This window comes from Colias eurytheme, chromosome 10, assembly GCF_061535395.1.
Source record: "Colias eurytheme isolate Ceu_HAF_F1 chromosome 10, ilColEury1 Martin Lab GWU primary, whole genome shotgun sequence".
Lineage (NCBI taxonomy): Eukaryota > Metazoa > Arthropoda > Insecta > Lepidoptera > Pieridae > Colias > Colias eurytheme.
In genome coordinates this window covers 8422148-8439247 of record NC_142989.1, presented here as the reverse complement: position 1 = coordinate 8439247, position 17100 = coordinate 8422148, and the positions used below count along the sequence as shown (strand labels likewise).

The 17100-nt window shown below is 32.1% G+C and overlaps 1 protein-coding gene across 3 annotated transcripts in view; it reads left to right on the top strand.

Annotated features, from left to right (window-relative positions):
* The window catches only part of tmod (tropomodulin), a 59803-nt gene that overhangs the window by 13231 nt on the left and 29472 nt on the right, over positions 1-17100 (top strand). The window contains exon 1 of one of the 3 annotated variants that reach the window (XM_090106263.1): positions 3922-4168. The exons of 1 other annotated variant lie outside the window; for it this stretch is intronic. In XM_090106263.1, coding sequence (XP_089962389.1) covers positions 4043-4168 — 126 coding nt within the window. In that variant the 5' untranslated portion in view covers positions 3922-4042. Of the gene's footprint in view, positions 1-3921; positions 4169-17100 lie in introns of those variants that run through there. One more of the 3 variants, XR_016457146.1, reaches the window with a different exon arrangement.

Genomic DNA, 17100 nt, shown 5'->3' with positions numbered 1-17100 from the left:
AGGATTTTATATCAGCAATATTGATTGGTTTATAGTTGGGGTGTCTGGCTAATTTTGGCTTCCTTAAAAGTAAATCAGGTTATTTTTATTTCAATTGACGAAAAGGGCAACTAAAAGGTAACTAATTATAGCTATATTAATAAATCACTTTTATATCCTTGATAGAATAAAAATATGAAATTTTAGGTCAAAAAAATTAACTAAAGTAAAGTTAAACCATTCTACCATACAACTTTCGTAACGAATAAAATAATATTATTACGATTGTCTACTCCAAAAAAGCTCCAAAATAATGAAACTTAGATTCAAACCCGAATTTATTTACCCGCCTTTACGATAGATGTCGCTAGTTTCACTGCGTTCACAACAAAAGCTTACGCAAGCGAAGTTTGCGGATTGAGTCATAGAAATAATAATAATTCTTCATTCAGACGCCGCTGAACAGTGAAACAGTAAGCCAAGGTTATTTCAATACTTTATCAACGTTTAAAAAAAAGTAAAATTTCTTTATTTTATTTTTAGACGGAAAATTGGTGTAGTACGGTACCAGGAGAAGTAAGCTTATCCAAGCAATTGTACAAATTATCAACGAATAAAAAAAAAAAATATTACATTCTGTAAACTGAAATCCCGTGCCATAGCGGGCGGGTTCTTGTATACAAGAAAACAAACAATCATTCCATTTCCAAATGATTCATACTAGAGCGCCAAGCCAACAACTGTAAAGATAATTATATACAAGGATACCCGTTTGGTGACGATTATTTACTTCCTATTTGTCGTAAATAGACGTGGCGTGGCGGCGCATGATATGTGCTCCGGCACTTGCATTAATAAATAATATCTGCACTCTCGTGCACTAGATATAAACGAGATTTTAAAACGCATTAAATTAATGAAAATAATTAATTGTTTCATAGAACATTTATGCAGCAGCAACATAGGTAATATATTTCTCTTCGCATTACCTAGAATATGATAGGTTTATTAAGTACCTACGTGTTTGGAATTTTGGCAAATGATAGTGTCGGTATTTCTTTTCAAGTCGTTATAAATACAAAGGTAAAAGGTAATAATATAAGTACCTGACGTAACAAAGGGAAAATCCGGAAATGCGGTTTATTTCTTTTAAAAGCTCATTGATGACAAATGACTTGTAGGTTGTACAAGTGGAGTGGTTTTATAGATTTAGGTTTAAGATTCAGATATTATATTTGAAAAGGCCTTTTTCACTCCAATAATATTGCGACCATGCGATAATGATGTCCATATATTTAAATGAAATTGGCAAAATCATTTTCACATCACAGCTAGTTTACCATGTCGTAACTATAGAAATTATAAAAATTTTCATTAAAAATAATAAAAATACTTTCCTTTTTTGAAATAAATTATGGCGCTGAACCAAATGTCAACATTATGTTTAATAATGATAATGAATGTCTTAAAAGTGTAAATTTTTTTTTATGATTTGTGAAATAGAAAGCGTGTCTTTACATTAATTTATGATAGAGAATTCATAACCTTAATATGAATTATGAAATCAGAAATGAAAATCTTTTATGGAATGTGATGACCTTACGAGCAATGTGCATCCAGAATTCTAAATGTAACTGTTTTTAATGATTAAAATATATCGGATCTGTCATAAGTTTAAAAAATTAATCAACTCCAATAGAGAGATATATTTAATTAAATAAAAAAAAACGGAAATAGGAAGATTTAAGAACTAGATATTTATTTATTTTGAAAATCATTCCATTACATAATTGTAAACATGCCAGATCTCTAAAACGATCTGAATTTTGAACCTTAATCATTTATTTTTAGAACTCAATGTCATTTCAATTTAATGGTTACGCATACGGTTAATACGCATTCCTACAACTATTTCCTCTTATTATAAGTGTTAACTGTGAATCCCATAAAAATTACATAAAGTACCGATATTTTCATTCGTTTATTTTGTTCCGGTCATTTTCGACCAACAAAAATGTAATTATTGAGAACGTAGCAAAAAGATAGTTCTCGATTCCAAGAGGAACAAAAATTTCTGGCTTGGTTAGTTTCCATGGAAGAGAAATCTTGTTAATATTTATACCTATGCAATGTCGTTTTTGTCATTACAGCACTTGCTATAATAAACATAGTTGTTAGAAACTACTATCGCTAAAACTTTTAGTAAAATAATGTTGTGACTAAGAGCAATGATGGCTTTGCGGCTTCTTTACGGTCAATGCCTCTGACTTCAATATAAAAGTCAAGGATTAGACAAGTGTGCCAAAAATAATAGAAATTTTCCATTAATCCATACATTATTCAATTCATCATTGCTTCGATTGTTATTGAAAAACATCGCGATGAAACTTGAATATCCTAAAACCAAAACTGTGGTGGATGTTGGCTTCAATCATAGGCGTCAATCTTTATTTACTTTATTGTTTTATGAAAATATGATCAATTGTTTATTCAGTGATTTTTAAAGCTATCGTGGTATTCAAATAATTAGTTTAAGGGACACCATTTTGCATTATCTTTTTCCATAACATGTTGAACACATGTTACATAACAGTCATATTAGGATTCAATTTCTTACAATATATATTACGACATTAACTAAACATGCGTTAGTATACCCTATGTACTTGCTATCCAATAAACTTTTAATTCAATTTGTGTTTTACAGGTAAGTCACCTTGGATGATGAAAGACGTCAATGCGGAAAATGGACGCAGATCAAATCATATTAGCCACATCACGTGAGTTTTGACGACTTTATACGAATTCTTTTTATACTCATTTTATGTCTACAAAGTCTAGAATCGTTGATTTGCTATATACCGAACTCCGAAGCATATCAACCAAATGTATACAAAACACGTTAATTCTTAGTCATGCTGCAAGCTTCATAAAATCAAAAGTTTAAAGGCAATATGACCCATTTACAAAAAATGGATATTAAAGATGCAACATCTCTTCCTTAATTCATTAGAGAAACTCTCATTATTAAAGCTAAGTACATGTAAGTGAAAATGGACTTTAATAGTGTGGTATCAAAATTGATTTTCATTAAGCTTTCGCATCATTGCGAAGCGTTAGAAGAGCCGCGTTTATACTAAGTGGAAAGCTGTCGGCGCCTACGCTTTGAATGTGGATGGTAGCATACAGTATATTTTATATGAAAATTATTAAGGATTTAATAAAGATTTAATAAACATGTTTATGGTGATAATTTCTCTATAGGAAAGTATAAAAAAAAGATTAGATTCCAGATTACAGATATAAATTTCATCATTTAATGTTGCAGATAATCAGTTAAAATCATTATTATTTATGTAGGAAAAAAGAAAGATTACCACTTAAAAGAGATAAGTATTTGTGGAACTATGTAACATGTTCAATAAGAAAAACCTTTCATAATTGCCAACAACTTGGAAGAAGTCCCTTCTTGTAAATGATAACATAATAATTCTTAGAAGACTTTCTTTCGGTAACAAAACATAAGACTAGGTACGATAAACGATTTGTCAAGAACTGAAAATTGTTTGTCTTTATTTTATTTTTGTATTTAACATACAACGCATACAGCAGTGACAGCGAAAACAATAACTGTCTCATAAAACTCCGACACGTATGCGTATGGGCCCTCGCGCTAAAAAAATAGCAAAACGCTGTGCGTAGCAAAATTATCATTAAGTATCAATCTAGTTATATTTGCGTAAAGGTCGCCACGACACTTAGCTCTTTTGACTAGATCGTCCAACTAATAATAATCCCGCATGTGAAATGTTTTGGCTGGTGGTTTTTGTTCGCGGCGGTTATTTCAGTTTTCCAGTAGGATTCCGGGCAAGATCAGCTCTGGCCGTCTCCGCGGTGCAATTTAATAAAACAATCGTAAATGAAGTAACCCGTCCTAGAGTGCTCTAGACTATCGGTGGACAGTTCTGACAATGGATACAAAACGATGGTGATCAAGTGCTTCTGTGAATGAGTGCTTTAATGTGTGAAATTGAGTGATTGTGGAAAGTTAATTTAGACCAAAATGACGGAGTTCTTTGGCTCTTGGAGCAACAAAGATGACGACGGCGATGATGTCGAGGAAACAGTGGAGACTGTGGAAACGGTCACCACGACGAGGACCACGAGGAGGCAGTCGCACGTCCCATCAGTAAGTCTCAATATTGGTGGCAATTCTATTCAGACCGAGCGCCCTTGATCGTGACTGCCGCAGGTGTATTTTTGCCACCACGAATTATTTAGCACCGCTCTGGTATTTAACGATAATTTTCACTTCACCTGCCTTTGATCTTGGCAAATCCTGCATCCTCTTCGAGCGGGTGATATATTCTCTCTCTAGCATCATTGTTGAGGTGTTTATTTTGGACAAGTGGAGCAGTTTGATGTCATGGACGGTGTCACTGTAAGCTTTGATATAAGCCAGAACACGGCAAGGTGAAGGCGACGTATATGTCACGAAAATCTTTTTAAAATCAAATGACGCACTGACTAACTACCTCTAAAAATACAGAATCTTCTAATGTTGAATTCTGAATGTGCTCGTATACAATAATATTTTTATATCACGGGAGCATTCCAACTGTTTCTCAATGTTGTATTTTAGGAGAGAGATAAAATATATGTATTAGTTAACATTAATTATTTGCTGTTCAGCTTCACCGTCCACCTATTTGTTGAAGGTTTTCTTATTTATGTTTTTGCTAGTGAGAAATGCATCGTATAACTGAAACATTATATGTATTTTAAATGACAGATATCATCATAAACGTATATCCTTCTAAGAAATAAAGTAGACGATACACATGAATAAAACTTAATGATATTATCCGCAATAATAAAGAAAATTTTGTGGCAATGTCTTTTGTCTCTACTTCTATTTACCTCCCAAAGGATTTCAAAAAGTATAAAATCGTTAAGGAAAACGCTAGGAGTATTAAAAACAGGAAACCTCTTGAACGCTTCCTTATTAGTGTCTCAGTTTTATGTGAAAAAGTTGAAAGTATAGTCAGTTTATCACTTCAAGAAACTGCAACTTAAATGAACCATTGTTCGACGAACACAAAAGTACAAAAGGCTATTCACATTCAGTAAATAACAACGTTACATTGTGTAATCATATATCAGTGCACATTATTTCCAAGATACTTTAATGAATTAAGAATGTTCACCCAATAATACCTAATCAGCATGGGTTATACCTACTTATGCCAGATGTAAATGATGAAATTTTAATAAGAAAATCCAAACCCAATAGCACATTAATGAGAATATATATTTATATGAAAACGCCTTAATCTAACTATATAATTATGCCTTTTAATATTATGATACCTTATAATAAATTAATACTTTAAAAAAACATAAGCACATGACGATGCACTTAAAAAATAACCTAACTATACATATAGGTATACAACACTTACAAAAGGATGCTACATTAGGTACTTCCATGATTGACGTAGAGAGTGATAACTTCACCGAATTATCCATTAATAGAATGCTAAATTGTTTCAATTATTTTAGAACTGGTGTTAATTCTAGCCAGTTACCGAAATGGGGTTCTTAGAAAATCTAAGGAAAACAAAGCTTTGATTTATTGATGAGTTGTTCTACATTCTAAAAACACTGCAGTAACTCGACCAGCCTCGCGGGCGCAAATACATTACATTGTAAATACATACCTACTCCATGAAATTATTGATTACATCTGTCCTGTACAAAATTAAAAGTACAAACAAAACAATTAAGCCAACTAAAATGTGTCTGTTATTAATGATTTTTCTTAAAAATAAATTTACGTGATAAAAACATGTTGTTTTTGTCATGATGAATAAATCTAAATCACGCTTCAAAGTTGACCTAGAAAATAGTTTTCCACTAACATTAATAAATTTGACAAAAAGTACGATAGGTTCTTTTAAGTTTACATTAATTATAATTGAACCTATCGCTACATGCGAATGTCTATTGATTTTTTTTTATATTTAACTGAAAATAAAAGCGAAGCTGTAAGCTTCAAGCTAGGAGCAAGATATTAAATGTAAAATACTTAGATAATGTTTTATGAAAATCTTGTACCAATTACATTTGTACTTGGGGAGGATTTGTACTTTTAATACAAAACAATAAGATACGGTATACGTTCATATTTTCGGATAAAACAGGTGAGATAGCTAGAGACATGCAGGAGTTAAATTTTATTATACCTCTTTACCTGCCAAATCTAAAAATTCTGGAGAACAAAGAGCCGAATTTTTACACCTCCAGACACAAGTAGGTTGGGTGCGTACAACCAACGTAATACGTAGCAAATAGTGAGGAATGTCTCGTATATTTCTAGCATAGTTTCACCACAAATATAAACATTTAGTCGTTTGAGGGCGTCAGAGCGTCGACCCCGACTGCAATTTGCCCCTTTCTGTGGTTCGTACCAATTCATGGAAACAGTTTTAGACAAATTACCTACGTTGTAAAAATTAAAAAGAAATGCTTTAATAAGATGAAATTATGTAAGTATTGTATTGTGACCGATCCTCGATAAGTAGGTATTTTTCAATTTGAATTAAATCTGTCTTTTCATTGGCGGTCAAAATCGAGTCTTAAAGTCGGTGACATACAAATATACAGGTGAAACTAATAAAAGCGTCTTAACAGAAAACAGAATGAAATGGAATTGTAGCTACGAGATTTTTCAACCAACACAAATGACTCTTATTGCTGATCCCGTTAATATGTGCAATTAAAAAAATGGTCTTGAAATAAGGGCACATGTGTTGTATAAACTTTTTATGGAGTAAGATAAGCAAGCATATGGCGTTACTTGTGTTGATACAATCTCGTCGTGTTGCACTTACTAGTATACATACTTTATGCATTTTTTTTCTTCTCCCGATATCTTGCTTATTAACCCTCTTTGTAAAAGCTTCAAAATTGCCCAAGATTATTTGTGGTAGACGAATTATTACGATTAGTATTTATATGTGATAGAAAAATCAGGTATTAGGTCTCCATTATAATCCTATCATGAACATTGATGAATCTTTGCCAATTTGAAATTGTGTTTATATCCAAACAAAGGACTGTTGGTTTAACAATCTGCATAAAGCCACATTATTCTCATAGTGTGGCATTTTATAGTTATCCAAGCTCTTCCAAGTAATGTAGAAATATAAAGAATTCATTGCGTCGTTAAAATACATTTATGCGACATAAAATTAGACTGTGCATACTTTAGTTTATTTACAACCTTGAGGAGGTGAATCTCTCTAACAATAATCAACGTAGTACTGCGATACAAAGCTTTTTACAAAATATTATGTATAAGGAAAAAGTCTTTTTTTAAGTTTTATACAATATTTTCAAATGTAAATGATTCAAATATGTTTCACATAACGTAGCAATACACGCTTATCAACACTGTAGCCATGAAAAATTGATTTGAAATATGCATTGATAACGTTTAATCTACGTTACCCATAAAAAATTCAGTTCTATAGAAGATAAACTAGTCTTAGTAGTTATTAGGTTTTTTCTTCGACTTATTAGGTTACACCACAGGTTACACTTTTTACACCTACTGTTTTCTTGTTAACACACTTACCGACCTACGATACAGTAATAACAACTTTACTTACTGTTATGTCTTGCTCCTCATTTCCACGCGTGTCTGAGCTCTAACTCAATGAATACATTATAACAATTTCAGTTTCTCATAATAATACTATCATTACCATTTATATTCTTAACCGTTCCAACTGCTTGATATCGTTAAGATAATTAAACATTTACGAATTCAAAACGCATTTCGAGCACCTACTAAATAATAGTAGGTAGTAACATTTCTGACTTCTAAATGAAATTGACTAAATCCAATGTATTAGTATGGTTTAATGTGATTTTAGAAAAGTTTCTGCAAATAATAACATTAGGGTGACGAAATAACGAATGTAGAGATAAAAAATAGAGCACACTGAATGTTGCAGAAGCTCATGCATGATACCAATAGTCTCTAGGTATTCTCTTTATACTATCATGATACGTTCATCATATTCATAACTAGACAATTAATTATATGTCTATGCTCTATGTATAATATAGAAACATAGGAAACTCTTTCATGGTATTTAAATATTAGGTATAATTATTTGGAACCAATGGGGAAGTGGCGCTAATTTTTAAATCTTGGCACAGTTTGACAATGATAATGTATTGTCAATATTATTGGACATTGGTCCCATAATATGCTAACATTTCTACTATCAGCAATAACTCTTGTAAGCTCTAGGTACTATGATGGTCAAAAAACAAAGCTATTTATTCTATCAAATCATCATAATATACCTAATCTACACTAATATTATAAAGCTGAAGAGTTTGTTTATTTGTTTGTTTGAACGCGCTAATCTCAAGAACTACTGGTTCGATTTGAAAAATTCTTTCGGTGTTGGTTAGCCCATTAATCGAGGAAGGCTATAGGGCATAGGCTACATAATATCATCATGCTAAGATCAACAAAAGCGGAGCCACGCGGGTGAAACCGCAGAGCGCAACTAGTCCATCATATATCTAGAGACTCTATTGTGCAACTTCTGTTTGGTCCATTTCCATTAGCCCCTGAAAATGATTGCATTGATAAACTTTTATTTGAAGATTAATTCGTTCAATATAAACTCGTTAATTTATCGATGCAATTATGTACTTTAAAATGTGGACAACAAAGACGCATTTCATATAAAATCTTGCCATCTTTCTGGTTCAGTGTACTCATAAAATTTCGTCAGACTGGACGAGCGCGTTGACAGCCCACGAAAGCGCTAATTGCTTGCGACAAACAAACTAAATACGTTATTATGTTTGCGAGCCAAAGAGAAACATTTGTATGGTAAAAACTTCAATTTTTGTAATTATTTTTAGGTATAAAAAATTTGGACGTTATTTGTAAACAATGCAATTTAAGCGAAATGAAAATAGAGTTTTAAATTAGGTTATCTGCTGAGTATTGACAGTTGTTTATAGCTTGTGAAAGAAATTTATGATACAATTTTAGGATAGTGTACCTATATTATTTCAGAATAATATTTTGCACTTTAATTCTTTAGGAGTTTGAGAAATATCCCAGATTAAGACAGTGTGGTGTAACCTAATAGTCCGGGATACATCGCCCATTTATGCAAGTGATTACTATCAAGCTAATTTTTCGTGAGTAGCTTTATTTTGATGAGATGCCCAATAATTTCATGTACGAAACTCTCGATTGTGGTAGCTTACGGAGGTAACAAAGATAAAAATTTTTGATTTGACGGTTCTCAAATATTTATTACGCAATTTGTAGGACAATATGTCTGTTGAATTAAATAAGTATTAAATAAGTGAAAATAAAAAAATCTGGTGGTTAGTAATCATTTATGATGACTTCGTTATCGATACACATTGGAAAGGGGGACTCTTTGATCAAACCATAGATTTTGTAGGACAAATATTTTTTCGAATAATTTAGATCTTGAGATTGAACAAAAAAAAACATTCAGTTAGTAATTAATATTTGAGAACCATCAAATCAAAATATTTTATCCTTGTTTCCTCTGGTAGCTACCACAATCGAGAGTTTTGTACATGAAATTATTGGGCATCTCATCAAAATAAAGCTATACCTACTCACGAAAAATTAGCTTGATAGTAATCACTTGCAAAAATGGGCGATGTATCCCGGAATATAACGGTATTCTGTATATTATTACAAATAAATGCATATGTAAAGCTCTTTGTCTGGGCTCAGTTCTACAGAAGGTACTATGACAGTGAAGGATAAGGGAGAGCACGTAGGTATATTTGTAAAGTCGTTGTTGTGTAAGTCTCGTGAAATATTGTCTCACATAAGTCATCAAGTTTTTCAAAGTTGTGTTGTTGTGTAGTCAAGGTAATTTTTTATTGCCTAAGAAAGAATTAGGAAAAGAAATGGTTTTTGTTTGATTAGTAAAAGCTTTGTTATGAAATCACCGAAGAATGACGTCGAAATGTACAAAAAATTTAGAAGTCAATAAATTTCTCTGTACATTCTATCACACTGACGGGGTTCAACATAACAAAGTGTAGAAAAACAATAGAAAATATATAGGTGTAAGCTTTCTGCACGCAAAAAAGTACTCTCTGTAGAGTCAACAAAGTTTAAAATCGCTGTACAATGTTCTTTAGATACAACGTTATAGAATGACTTCAGGTTGATTCGAAAATAGCACGGGCGGCTTCGCCCCGCGAGATAGGTACATTTTTGGAAGTCAAATAAAAAGTATGCTCTAAAAATAGACCAATTGCAAGGTTAGATAAATAAAAAGAGTTGACGGAAAACCTACGTTAGGACCATTTTTCGGCTCATAGAGGAGGTACCTTCCATATAATATGCAGGAAATGCATTTTCTCATATTTTGGTACACCTGTAATGGTTAAATTAATTTAAAAGAGAGACAATAATAATTTAAAAAGAAAGTTCAAAAATCACGTCGGTATAACCAATCCTGTATATTGTTGTAGGTTGATACATATAATATATTGTATCTAGTATAAAAATTTATGATTAAAAATGCTTGCATGCAAAATGATTGTTCCATCGTTACAATATTAATAAGTCCAATTACCACCATATTAAAAAATGTGCCACTGTATAAAATATAAATGTCATACCAACATCATCATTATAGGTACCTATTGCAGTAACCTTACAAATTACAATCGCAGTCGCAACAAAGAATAATAATTTTATTACGTTATTTTGCATACAGCCCTTTATCCTTACATTTATATCGATTTTCCGTTTCGCTGCGTCAAATGAAACGAGCAAGTCGAAGCACAACCACAAATCCGCGGCTAAATCTGCCTCAGAACATCAACATTACAATTATAATGTACTAAAGCCGTGCACAAACACGATCGAGTACACACATGACGCCAATGCTGCTATTAAATTAATAACAGTTATGTTTATCAAATAAAACACGCATGTTTTAAATACGGTTACATTTTAAGGGCCGAGGTAAAGAATATTTGGCTGGTTGGAGATACATGTCGTTATAAATACTCGTTATTTATACAGGGTGAAGAAAGAAAGCATCTACATCATCTACTAGTAAAAATTTCATCGTACTCGGCGATAGGAGAAAAATTAAAAAAAAAGTTATAACTCCGAAACTACGAAAAATCGCATAACGTACATGGGGGTAATTCGGATAGCACTCTAGGTCCTCTACCTCCTGGCTTCAGTATATCCATACTTCTTGGGACATCCTGTATAAACAGTTAGTGACAAGTATTTAGGTTGCATGAACGACATATTTCATGGGAAAATATTTTAATACAGCCTACTGCCTATATTATAGAGCTCTACCTATATTATAGAGCTCTACCTATATTGTAGAGCTCGTGCGATTAACATTTTTCTACAATTAATGGTTTTAACCCATTAAAATATACCTAAATATAGAACAAAATAATTTGGAAAATCCAAAAGTGCACGCCTCATAATTTTTTTTAAATAATTATTTATTAATTATTATTTTTGTTTATTTAAGTAATAACAATTAAACCACATCGAATCAGACCCTGAAAAATGAAAGGGTTCTATTCCTGAGCATACTCAAGCGTAAGAGAAAAAAAAAGACTCGATTAGTAAAGTATTTTGGTCGCTATCGTGTTAACAAGAAAATCCTCCGCACATACAGACACACGGACGTCCAAGACAGAACTTTTTTTTAACTAGTTTAAATAACAAAAATGACATCAAAAATATCATGAATGTTAAAAATAGTGCTTTTCTTAATATGTGTGTGTATGTATTATCTTACAAGTGCAATGTATGATACATAAAGACATTTTAAGTTTGAAAAATCAGATGTTTTGCGCGAAGTGACAGTAGTACCCACCTCAACGCTTCGCTTATGAGGCGTGCAATACGACTCATATCAGTTTAAAAATCGAACAATATCAGTGTTTACTCATCGAATATATCTTGTTGTATTTGAGGTAAGTACCTATAAAATATAAACCAATAAGTCACAAAGTGTAGCACAGATATTTTGGGAAATACGAGTCGACGCTTGCCCTAGACAACCACTGACCTCGAATTTAGGTCTATGCTCCCACTTCCCATCTACATTTTACAACACACGTATTTCAGCTAGAAATGAAAGATTTGTCGACACTCCTGAGAATTATACGTAGCTCTACCTATATGTGACTATAAAAATATATATTTTTTTTTTTTTTTTATATTAGATATATTCTATGTTGTAACTTTTTATCTCAAAATTAATATCACCTTCTAGTCTACTTTTAATGAATTTGACCCTTCAATACATGCAAATTGAAAATTGCAAATTGAAATTCTGACTTAATATTTTTTTACTCTGTGGTTGTCAATCATTTTGGTATAAAATAGCAATTAGTTTTTAGTGAAGATTATTATAATAAAGTCGCATAAATGTATAATACATAACAATAGGAATAGAGTAACCGTTACATATTAATAACTCAGCAAGTCGTGCAATCTCTCATTTCACGCATCAAACGCACGAACATCGCAACTGTCACAGACACATACACTCTAAACGTCTGCATTTTATACAATTTTATACTATTGCTATTGCGAAATAATGATGAAATATTTACATCAAGATGAAAACTTTGATCTAGACTTTTATTGTTATAAATTATTGTTGAATTCTGTCGCGGCATATACATGTACGTGGTGTTAGGAAATGACTCAAATATTTATTAATTCTGACTGTAGGCGGAGGGCGGCCTTGGGTCGACCATCGCGGAATGTCCACTATCCACTTTATCTGTTCCTATTTGCCCTATTTATACATTGAGCATAAAAATAATTTACAATGATACACAAATATCTGTTATATTGTGAATCAAATCTTCCAAACAACAATGTATTTTATGTTCTATTCCTAAACACTAAATTTAACTACGCACACAAAAATAAGTTTATGCGGTTTTTTGTATGCCAAGAATACCTTTGTTTACCAAGACAACATGTTTCTCATAACATAGATGGGATGGAAATATTTTGTTCAATTTAAACATGGGTAGGTAACTTAGTAATAATGTGAACGCAGTAACTATTAATTCAGTGGTATTAGTTGCTTCAATATTTGCTTTTTAATATGTTAAACATTTCAACCTTTTAGTAAGTAGGTAGGTATGGGAAATTACTTCCATTATAATTTCAACCTTAAAAACAACCTGTAATCGGTCATGAAGGAATATTCTGGGTATTGAACTATTCATATTATTGTTTGTGTTGTTCAAAACTCAAAAGGTTTTACCGATATAGTTATACGCAATAATGTCAAGGACAAAATAATAATATTAATCAATTCAATGCTCTCTATTATCTAAATATAAATACTTTACTTTTTGAGAATAAAATACCTACAATAGTTTGCCTCAATAAATAACATAGCTGCAGAGAACTATTACATTTTCATTTTAGGGCTAATTTTTCAATCCTTGGTTAAAACTTACCTATTCGTCGAATAACGTATTATAAAACTACCATTTCAAAATGTACTCTTATTGCCCGCAATTGACAGTTTACAGGTGACATTTTAACATTATCGTGTAGTTAATACACGCTTTTTCAATTTCAATGCTTTTTATAAGATATAGAAGATTTTTTTAATACTTAAGATTTTTCAATGCTTGGATAACTTTATCCGTCCAATAAAGTATTACACGAAAATATTAAAATGTCACGTAAACTGTCAAATACGGGCAATTAGAATACGTTTTTAAAATGGTAGTTTTATACATTATTCGAGGAATAAGTTTTATCCAAGCATTGAAAAATCGGCCCTTAATAGAATAATGATAGTAATAAAGATAGCTCATCTTCATCTTGCTCTATTGACGATTTATTTGATGCTCTATTGATATTTATTATGTTTGCTATTAAAGTAAACGATTTTCTAATCTTTGTAAACGACGCCTAATCTCATTTTAAGTGACTTCAATCACAGAATAATAACTAGTAGTATTAGCTCTTCAATTAAATGATTGACATGATGATCTTTCTTTTAAAAATTGTTTACTTTTGTTCCATGTTTTCAAAATTGGTCTAGCATTTTCTCTTTTACACTCGATCGCTAACATTTCAAAGGATACATTTCTATAAGTACTATTAAAGTGACTAAAAGCCTATGCTTCTTCTTCAATCTTCAGGAGTCTATATAGTCCATTGAATAAAAAGTTCTAGAGTTCGTGAGTTAGTAACGTAAGATGTTTTTTCGGAAACATGTCAAGAGTCCCTAGGTAATAAAAATACTAAAACCCCGGGACACTAGGAGGAGCCCCGGAGTGGGGGGAGGGGGGAAATGGGACCATTTTTTCATTTTTCGCTTAAATCTAAAAAACGGTACATGTTAGAGAAAAACTTTCAAGGAAAAGTTGAAAGGCCATAAAATTATCTACAAGTTGTACCCCAATCATTTTTTCCTATATCCTACCGTTTCTGAGTTATACGCAGTAAAAAATGATTTTCCCTCAAACAATTTCCCCATACTACACATCAATCGATCAAAAAATATTTCTTTCTTCCAAAAAACTCAAATGTGCAACTTGTGACCGGTACTGATAGATTGCTCTTAATTAGGTCTATAATTGGTAAAATAAACACTTTCCTCCATGGAAGCCTTTAGGAGGAATCGATTGTCAAAATATTATATTAGGGTAGTTTGAGTTACTGAACTTGATCTTTTTATTTTTTTCTTCCAAAAAACTCAAAAGTGCAACTTGTGACCGGTACAGATAGATTGCTCATAATTAGGTCTATCATTGATAAAATAAACACATTCCTCCATGGAAGCCTTTAGGAGGAATCGATTGTTAAAATATTATATTAGGGTAGTTTGAGTTACTGAACTTGATCTTTTTATTTTTTTCTTCCAAAAAACTCAAAAGTGCAACTTGTGACCGGTACAGATAGATTGCTCATAATTAGGTCTATCATTGATAAAATAAACACATTCCTCCATGGAAGCCTTTAGGAGGAATCGATTGTTAAAATATTATATTAGGGTAGTTTGAGTTACTGAACTTGATCTTTTTATTTTTTTCTTCCAAAAAACTCAAAAGTGCAACTTGTGACCGTTACAGATAGATTGCTCATAATTAGGTCTATCATTGATAAAAATACCAGATTCCACGACGGAGGCGCTTACGAGGAATTGAATTTTGATTAGGGTAGTTACTGAACTTGATCTTTTTATTTTTTTCTTCCAAAAAACTCAAAAGTGCAACTTGTGACCGGTACTGATAGATTACTCTTAATTAGGTCTATAATTGGTAAAATAAACACATTCCTCCATGGAAGCCTTTAGGAGGAATCGATTGTTAAAATATTATATTAGGGTAGTTTGAGTTACTGAACTTGATCTTTTTATTTTTTTCTTCCAAAAAACTCAAAAGTGCAACTTGTGACCGGTACTTATAGATTGCTCTTAATGAGGTCTATAATTGGTAAAATAAACACATTCCTCCATAGAAGCCTTTAGGAGGAATCGATTGTCAAAATATTATATTAGGGCAGTTTGAGTTACTGAACTTGATCTTTTTATTTTTTTCTTCCAAAAAACTCAAAAGTGCAACTTGTGACCGTTACAGATAGATTGCTCATAATTAGGTCTATCATTGATAAAAATACTAGATTCCACCACGGAGGCGTTTACGGGGAATTGAATTTTATTAGGGTAGTTACGATACTTGAACTTTTTATTTTTTTTCTTCCAAAAAACTCAAAAGTGCAACTTGTGACCGGTACCGATTGATTGCTCATAATTAGGTCTATCATTGATAAAAAAACCAGATTCCACCATGGAGGCGTTTACGGGGAATTGAATTTTATTAGTGTAGTTAGTTAAAAAGTTCAAGTATCGTAACTACCCTAATAAAATTCAATACCTCCTAAACGCCTCCATGGTGGAATCTGGTTTTTTTATCAATGATAGACCTAATTATGAGCAATCTATCGGTGTCGGTCACAAGTTGCACTTTTGAGTTTTTTCGAAGAAAAAAAATAAAAAGTTCAAGTATCGTAACTACCCTAATAAAATTCAATTCCCCGTAAACGCCTCCGTGGTGGAATCTAGTATTTTTATTAATGATAGACCTAATTATGAGCAATCTATCTGTACCGGTCACAAGTTGCACTTTTGAGTTTTTTGGAAGAAAAAAATAAAAAGATCAAGTTCAGTAACTCAAACTACCCTAATATAATATTTTGACAATCGATTCCTCCTAAAGGCTTCCATGGAGGAATGTGTTTATTTTACCAATTATAGACCTAATTAAGAGCAATCTATCAGTACCGGTCACAAGTTGCACATTTGAGTTTTTTGGAAGAAAGAAATATTTTTTGATCGATTGATGTGTAGTATGGGGAAATTGTTTGAGGGAAAATCATTTTTTACTGCGTATAACTCAGAAACGGTAGGATATAGGAAAAAATGATTGGGGTACAACTTGTAGATAATTTTATGGCCTTTCAACTTTTCCTTGAAAGTTTTTCTCTAACATGTACCGTTTTTGAGATTTAAGCGAAAAATAAAAAAATGGACCCATTTCCCCCCTCCCCCCACTCCGGGGCTCCTCCTAGTGTCCCGGGGTTTTAGTATGTTTATTACCTAGGGACTCTTGACATGTTTCCGAAGAAACATCTTACGTTACTAACTCACGCACTCTAGACCCCCCTTGGAGGGACTCATTCAATGGACTAATACTCCTAATACAGCAATAGAATAAAGCTTTTCACATCACTAATAGAATTCTGTCGCATGTAGTAGGAATAGAATCAGTATTATTAAAACCTTGCACATTTCCAACAAAAAATAAATAAATCTAAGGGTTAGTAGGTAGGTAGCTACAAACCTACCCATTTAAACAAGAATTTTATCAAACTCGTAAACGTTAAAGTTATTTCTTGTTAGGTTGGTTGTTCTTGGTTTTGGAATCAGGAATTTAATTAATTAGTCTCAGAACTATTTGGTCGAAATCAACACATTTATGAAGTTTAAATAATCGAACAAA